Genomic DNA, 8963 nt, shown 5'->3' with positions numbered 1-8963 from the left:
AGCCTAATCACTTTTACCTAGTTCTCTGCTCGGCTAGATCCTTCATTCCTTCGATGTTGAGCCCTAACCAAAACACTTATTTCAAGGCACCCCCTCTCAGAGGTGAACCACTACATGCTTGATCCAACTTTGGAATTTGACTCACACTCACACCCACCCACCCCACGTGACTTTGAAGCAATTTCATCGGAAATACCTTTAACCTTTTTGAAAATCCTATCTTTAACATCGTGAATTTTGATCTTCCATTCAATATCTTCACAAATTCTAGGAACCCCTATGTTATTTGAGTATCTTTAGCATTGGGACTGCCTATTAACTCAATTTGATTAGGCTTCCTGGAACAATAATCCAAAAAGGATCTCAAATGAAACCCTAGTTATCGTGAACCAACCCTCTCTCTGAGCAAACCCTTTTGCTTACCCAATACCATACCTCCATTTGGCTCCAAGCCATATTTTGTGCTTGGCTAAAAATCTCTTTAGCCCTCTTATGCCTTGTAATATACAACCTCCTTTTTCACCATTTTGAGGGTAAGCTATTCGTCCTCAACCCTTTTACCTATACGACTTAAATTATCTTTACTTATGAAGATGGAATCATACTTTTTGTAGGGTGCCTCCCCTCTAATATTAGCTGTCCCCTCACCTTTTTTCAATCACCCCACACTCCCTTGGCCCTCCTTTATGCCCCTTCGTGCCAACCTCTGGAAGTCACCGCATCTTAAATCACTTTTCTGACATTGTACCAAGGTTTCACACGAGGAACTCCATAGTTTTGGGCCATCTACTTTAGTGCTGAACCATTTACTATCAATAACAACCCACCATTAAGTGTGCTGCGATGACTCACTCTAAACCTAATACATGCTCAATTCCAAGAGCATACCCTCTCCATTTTAACCTATTAACTTATTAAGTGTGTTGTGACGACTCACTCTAAACCTAATCCATGCCCAATTCCAAGAGCATACCCTCCCCATTTTAACCTAAAGATTTATCGGCTTCTATACATCCCCTGTTAATATTACGATCCCTAAGTTTTTCGTGGTATCGTCTCCTTTTTGTCCCTTAACATATGCAATAAAAAATCTAATCTTGGTGTACCTACAAACTTGTTTAGGATTAAATGCCCACAGAGTTTGTGCCCCACCCCTTGATTGAGGGTACCTCTCATATTCCATTGGTGAATTCCTATCCAACCTTCAAATTTGAAAACTAGTCTCTTAAATCCTTGAAAAGTGATTCCTCTCCTTACTCCACCAAGTTCAATTGCACTACTATGCTCCGTATAATACCACGTGAGTGTACAATAGGGGGTTTTTGTGAAAATGTGCATAAGCGTATACAATAGGGGCTACCTCCCCAAACTTGCATACACATACTGTACATTTAAGGGTGGGGGGGTAGGGGATTGGGCACAAGGCAAATGCAAGGGATGGAGCTGATGAAAACAAAGTCTTTAATGACCATGTGAAAGCTAATTGCATTATGTCATGCATCTGTTTGGTCAATTTAAAAGGTCGGTTCTATTGTTTTTATCTCTATTACGTAAGAACGAAGTAAGTTATGAGTCAAAATATCAATCAAAGATAGTCAAACTATTTTATTTAGAGATGAATTTTTTGCCAATTCTCATATAGATTGTTGCATCTTGTAGGTTGATAAAATTTCTAAATTTGGAGCTTTTTATGACTAAGTAGGAGAATGTTGCAGATTTTTTGGCCTGCCCCAAAGGGGTGAGGTTGGTTACAAACCAATGGGCGGGAACCCATCGTCTTTTTGGGATGGGCGGGGGTGTTTTACAAACCTGTCTGGCCAATTTGAAGTAAGTATTAAATTTACGAGCCCAATTTCAACGAAATGCATTCAGCCTATTCGTTCCGCTTGTCTTCTGTTACTATTGTGATGTGAGATCTATCCCCGCCCAAGCTTAGGAAGGGGAGGTTTGTTGTCCATCCTTTTGGGCTCTGAACCTTTTGTAGGGCGAATAGAAGCTCACCGCATCGAGTCCATGCAAGCGTACCCAACTGTGGGCAAGAGATCTGTAATCGACTTTAGTGCTTGCTTAGAAGCAAAATTCACTTGCTATGTGTCAGATGCATAAAGCATCTTATTTTTTGGGCGTTAATTGTCCTCTAGTATATAGTAAGATAGTAAGATGTGGCCCACCTTTTCTAGTGATTCAAGAAACCATGGCACAAGATGGTGGGTTTATCGAACTAGATGTATAGCAAGTTGATTGACTTGAACCAATTTACAATATCCAAACATTTCATAGTTCACTACATTCCCCTTTAGGTAGAGACACATCATACATACCTACATTACAGGTCCTACTATCGAACATGTTGAAAGATTTACGATTATCCTTGACTTTGAAAGATTTATGATTATCTGAATGTGAATTGCATATTAATAACCCAATTGTCTTTTTTTAAAGTTTCCACAAGGAGTCACTTGGTGTAATTACATCATTTTCCTTTTCTGTTGCTTCATCTTCTTGAAGGCATGCCTTGTGATTTTATCACTTGGTAACATTGGAAAGACTATTCTTTTGAATTGGTGTGACATGATTGATTTTATAAAATTGTACTTTGCAATTCTCTATTAAGCATCTCATTTACTATGTAATTTTCACATGTATGGTTCACTTATGGTTATTGTTCATCTCTAACTCTAGATTTGAAGCGATATGATGTGGTCTCTTTTTTCTTTTTAAATCAAAGCACTAATTTGAATTTTGCAATGTATTTATCGAAAGATTTTGGGTACTCTTTAATTAACAAAGCCTTAAATCCCGTGTAGGAACTCTACAAAGTAAGTGGCACATAAAAATTTTCTTTCTATTTAGGTGACCTCTGGCAAAATGTTTTCATGGACTTCTTGGAAATTTCTTTAAGCTATTGAATTGTTTGTACATATAAGGTAGGGGGTTATATTAATACTACGGAGATTGTATATAGGGGGTTATATTACCACTTCAATCTCAATACATAGGGGGTGGGGTTACCATGTAAGAGACCGTATATATATGGGGTTTTTCCTGATGGGATGCACGCAGGTGGCATCTCTTCCCCAATATCAGTGAATCCCTTGTGTGCCTATATAAGCTTAAAAGAATGTATCAAGTGCCCTCACGAGACCCAATAAGGGTCGAAACGTGTTGGCCTCATTAATATATTTTCTCTTTGCAAGGCTTCCTCCTCCCTTACCCTTATTTGTGGAATAGTTTGCATGTTGAAATTTTATTAGGTTTTTGTTAGAGATCAACGGAATATCCTCAAGTAGATGATTATATGTATGCCGGTTTTCTTTTAATAGCACGTGCATCTTGATGGAGACTATGGACACATGTTTTTGATGGCTAGCATATAGGGCTCCTTTATTTATGATGTGAAGTTCTCTGTATGCAATGGCTAGGGATGTAAATAATAGAGGCATCGGAGTCGATATGCATACTACCTTTGGTGGCGGTGTTGGGGTCGATGTTGAAAAGGTTTTGGACTAGGATATTGAGTAAGCTTGATCCATTGACATTGATGCCCCTTAATTTGAGAAAGTATACTAATGGGCCAGGTGGTTGATGAGCAGATGTAGGCTTAATTTGGCTCAAACATGAGTGTGGATCACTAAGAATTAGTGCTGGGTTGATCGGCCCAGTGTGATCATGTGGCCAATAGATGGAAGTTGATGTCCACCTGGCTATGGATGACATCAACATTGCAGGTACATCTGTGGCTGAAGTCGAAGGCACTAAAGTGGACCTCCGAGATTTGCTGGTAGTGCTCTAGTTTGGGAGCTCCACAAGCATTGTTTTTTTTTTTTTTTTTTCATATGTATATTACAAAGAAAAAGAGGAGTTGAAGGTCATGTCGAGGCCTGCATCAGTTCATTTTTAGCTGACATCAGCAGCTGGAATCGCAGAGGCCCGTGTAGAGAGAAGCGTGAGAGGTAGAGGGCATAATGGTCGGTGGAGGAGGAGGAGGAGGTGGTGGCGATGTTGTGGCCTTGTTTGGCAAAAGCGGCCAACGCAGTTTTGATGAGGCCTTTCACTGTCTTCAACTCGCTCACCACCACGCGCACCTCCAGTATGATGTTGTCCATCCAGCTCGTCGGCATTAGCATCCTGATACTGCCTCTTGTGCTCGTCAACTTAATAGCACTCAGCAGCTGCACTAGAGGAGATAAAGCTCTTCAAGTCTGGCCTGCCATGGCCAAATAATGGCAAGCCCAAATAAATGATGGACTGCTCCAAAGCAATATCATAGATCGTTTTGCAAAAGAAATCGAGGACGTTGCATGCATGTTTGAACCAATGGTGGAGTTTCAAATATAGGGGAGTGTGTGTGTGTGTGTGTGTGTGTGTTTTCTGGTCCCCCCCCCCCCCCCCCCAAATATAATTGTAACCAGAGAAAGTGGTGGTGGATAGCCAAAGAGAAAAAAGGATGGGTGGAGGTTACACTGGCTGGAGGTTAGATTTGCATCCAATGGCCAACGCTGCGAGAAAAGCAGGAAGTGCGAGAAGTTCGTGGGTGTGTAGCACAAAATGAGGGGCAAAGAGCCAACCAACCAACGACCTTAGCGTTGTGTGCAGCTCCCATACAGCACGACTGCGCAATTGTGGCTACTCGTTATTGGAGCGAACTAGCTGGTTGTGGGAGGAGCGGTGAAATGCGCTATCCACGTCTCAGGACTAAGTAACACGAGGTATTGAATGATGTGGGATCGACGAGGGAGAAGTGAGACACGAATATGATAAAAGCGCTCAGCCGTTCGATGTGTCCGAGTTTACATTTTATGTCCTAGTTTACTTTACAACATTTTTGTTTACTTTATATATTTTTGTTTTCCCTACTTCAATAACCAAATGCACACGTGCTCGTGCTTAGGGCACCAACCTCTCATCGTGGCCGCCTGGGTTCAAAACCCATTTCGTGCACCCGTCGTTGACATTTTACCTACTATCCGTCACCCTCGAGATTCCCCCTTTCAATGCCGCCCGTTGATCCCATCGCTCGGGGTCATTAAAGACCCCGTGCAACTTAGTCGTGTGGCTATCCACGGGCTGTTGTACACTCGTAGATGAAAGCTGCAAGAGCCTCACAAGCAAGGCTCTCCCGGTACAACACAGAGTGAAAGAGAGGTGTCGAGAGCCAATATTGAGTAATCTCACCCCATGAATTCTCAAACCTTGCTATCATTTCCTAAGAGAGCCTTCACACGATGAGTTCTAAAACTACTCCCAAACTTTCCTTGAAGGAGACAAAAGGAACATTTGAGCATTCACATGCAAGTCTTTCATGTTCCAAAGACTTGCAAGTATAGGTCTCTTTATTGCACCCATAAAATATGGGCTCCTTGATTAGAATGTTTTGCCATGATCTCAAGTTACGTTTGTGCAAAAGGATGTTCCTTTTTGCAAAATAGCAAAAGTTTATGAAAAGAGACCAATCTCCCTACATTTTAGGTGAACTATTCCAAACTCTTTTGAACACACTATGTGAATGTGAAAATTCCAAAAGAACCCTCTATCTTCCTTTTCAAAACTCATTGTGTGAAGAGCCTCTAAGTCCCCTTGCTAGGCTACGTAGCAGTAGAAGACGACAACAAAAAGACTAGTCATTTTTTTTGAGACCTTTGGAGTTTCGTAGGGCTCTATCCCATGGCCAAGGAGAGCTTCCTTTATGTCAAATTTCAGATACACTTAGCACAGTCCCTTGGGGTTATTCCTACGACATTAAAAATGCCTCTAATTCTTATTCTTTTGCTACTTTTTCAAACTCGGATACATTCTCAAAGGTCTCATGGGATTAGTTCGACGAACTTAAATTATCCCTTATTCTTTTTCTTTCTTCTTACAGGAGGCATAGATGCTGCAACCCTATTTTCTTATACACTCTTTGTGTATGCATACTATCCTTATTACTATGAATGAAACTCCCAAACAAGTAATTTGTCACAATTTTTCAAGAAATCTTCTCCTACTTAGTGGTATGCTTCTTCTTCTACTACTACTGCTCTAATCCCTACTAGTGCAGGAAATCAGATAGCTATATAAATCCTTTAATCAACACTCCAACTCATCGAACGACTCACAAGCGGCAACAATTATCTACATTAGCTCAAAGGAGCGTGAGCTTGACGCTGCGATGAAACTGGTCGCCATAAACCATTTTTCCCTTGTGCAAATGATGGCCTTGCTACCATATATTTTCTTTTCACATTTTTTAGCAAAAAGTGTAGCTTTAGTGACTTATTAACCTTATGGTTGGCCATGCGCCTAGGCCCACGTTCACAAGGCTTCATTCAGACCTCTTTTGTGTCATGCTCACAATAGCCATTGATTACTAGCTGAGGAACGGATTTTTATTCACCCCTATATAACATGTTTATCATGGTAGCCCTTGATATTGATAACCATGATTCTTCCCAGAAGATTCAAAACTAGGGACGTATACGTACTTAATTCTACTAGCTTTTCTAAGTGGGGCACAAATTGTGAGGTAAAAAGATGATAATGCACATATCAACCCCGAAACACTAAGACAACAAAAAGTATGGATCTCTCTTCACCACGCTTGTGCATGTCATGGGATCCTCTATACCTTCAACTATGCAGGCAGTCTTGGACAAACAACTAGAGAACCTCTAGGTAATGAAATTTCTAAATGCCTTCTAATAATATACATCTAGCAAGATCATTTCAATTATCTCACCTGAGCAAACTCTCTCTCTCTCTCTCTCTCTCTCTCTCTCTCTATATATATATATATATATATAATACACCACCCTACTGCTTACTCTACCTCCTTTCTTATCCTAAGATCTCCATATTCTCCACCACCTATTACAGCAACTTGTTATATAACAACCCCCCAGTTTAAAGTTATAACTTAATAAATGCTCATTCTACTAAATTCTCTTTAAGTGACTCTCTTTGCAGATATTTTGACGAGGGTACACTCTTGCAACAAGCAAGAATACTGCCATATACTTTAAGGAAACGAAGCCTTTTTTATTGTCCACATTGTGTTATAAGCTGTAAAATCAATTATCACTAATGTCATGAAACTATATAACTACTCACACAAGCTCAGTTGATTTGGTATGATCGATAAAATTTAGTACATACTTTGGCATTCCAACCTACTCCAATTTGGTACCAAATAGGTAGTAAATATTTTGTTTTTATGCATTTTCTAGTTCATTGATTAGTACACACAAATTTATCGTTTTAGGCAGTGTGTAAATTCTCAATTTGATGTAGATTTACCGATTTAAGCAACATCAAATATCCATGCAAATTTGTCGGTATTCATCAATTTAGACAACACATCTCATGGCTGTTGATTTGCCGATCTAGGCAATCAAAAACATATTATAGCAATCTATCCTTAGTATTATTTTATTACCGCGGTATGTAAAGGAAGTGATTTTGGATTTGAATTTGTTATATGATGATTTTGTGTCGCGATAGTATTTATGAAATTGGACTTAAAATTTATGAGAATTGATTTTTGAACAATAAGTCTGACCAATGATATCCTGATACATCAGGATATGACATATACTGCTTATTCGAGTGGTATGAGACACTAGAATATATAGTGTGGATGACAACATACATAAGCAATGCTATTTAGTTCTATGAGTTTTTCTTTTAATATATAATATTTCTCACGGAGAATACTAACCATTGTTTTTGACACGTATGAGTTGTAGATTCTTATCTTTGCAAAAATTGAAGATAGTTTCTTTCTAACGGAGAGGTATCTAATGAAAATTGATATATAATTATTTATTGTAGCTGACAGGTGAAAAAAGCATGATGGAACTATGGAAAAGGGCATCACATTTACATATATTTTATTATTAAGTACACTTTATGAGCTAAAATAATTATTATGTTCGATCGGGTAGTCTGTATTCATTTTTAGCATTCAAGAAATCTATAAATAAATACGTACACTAAAAAAATGTTCACTCTTGTAACGGGAGAGATTGCACTGAGTGTCGTGTGATTCTACTCTCCTCTCTTCTCTTTTCTCTTGCCATGTATTGGTATAGCACTCTGCTCTACGAGGTGCATATGCATGTACTCTCATGCTCTATCTTGCTCTCTATCTTTCTTTGATCACGCATGATGCTTCATTATGCATATATATGACTTTCCAAGTATACAGATCTATTGATTTATGGCTCGTAGTCTATTATTTTGGGTGTTTTGCAAGCCCTCTGTGTTTTCCACTTGTAGTAGTGACAACTTTGTGCACACATTTCTTGAATACACTATACAAAATTTTTTTATCACTTCAAACAGAAATTGTGTGTCACAAAACCATTTCGTATTTTACTCATTGAAGAATTGCATAAACCACCCTATGCTAGATATAGACGATTTGTTGCTACCTTTCAAGATTTACGTCGTGAATTTTATTGGCCTGCTATGAAAAGTAATATTAAACAGTATGTTTCATCTTTTTTGGTTTGTCAAAATATCAAAGTAGCAATAGGTAAGAAATTAGATCTTTTACACCCTCTCCCCATTCATGAAAGACCTTGGGAGTATGGACTTTGTTACTAATTTCCCACTTAATTTTCACAAGCATGACATGATTTGGGTTGTTATCGATCGTTTTTCTAAGTGAGCATATTTCACTACAAGAGGTTCTTCACACGTGACAGTTGTAGCGACAAAAATACACGGGGATATTTTTCCCTCTGGCATCATTATAAGTGTCCGTAAAAACATCGCAAATAAGACGTCGCTATAATAGTCGCTATATAGCAACGTTGCAGTTTCCAATTTAGTGATGCATATAGAGACGTTGTAGGACCAAAAATAGAGACACATATAGCGACGCCCGAGAATAAAAAAATTTAATTGGCAAGACATGCATTGCCTTGCCACCCCTAAACCATATTGAACATAAAGTTTCTAGAATAAAGATGCAAAACTGA

General features: G+C 38.9%; 1 protein-coding gene across 1 annotated transcript; it reads right to left on the bottom strand.

Moving 5' to 3' along the window:
• Positions 1 to 3869: 3869 nt before the first annotated feature.
• On the bottom strand, positions 3870 to 4214 carry LOC147440145 (uncharacterized). The gene has a single exon (XM_086483479.1). The coding sequence runs from the start codon at positions 4125 to 4127 to the stop codon at positions 3870 to 3872; it is 258 nt and encodes an 85-aa protein (XP_086339605.1). The 5' UTR covers positions 4128 to 4214.
• Between the last annotated feature and the right edge of the window lie 4749 nt (positions 4215 to 8963).

This window comes from Adiantum capillus-veneris, chromosome 15 (genome assembly GCF_014529385.1).
Source record: "Adiantum capillus-veneris isolate H3 chromosome 15, ASM1452938v2, whole genome shotgun sequence".
NCBI lineage: Eukaryota > Viridiplantae > Streptophyta > Polypodiopsida > Polypodiales > Pteridaceae > Adiantum > Adiantum capillus-veneris.
This window is presented reverse-complemented; position numbering and strand designations above follow the sequence as displayed.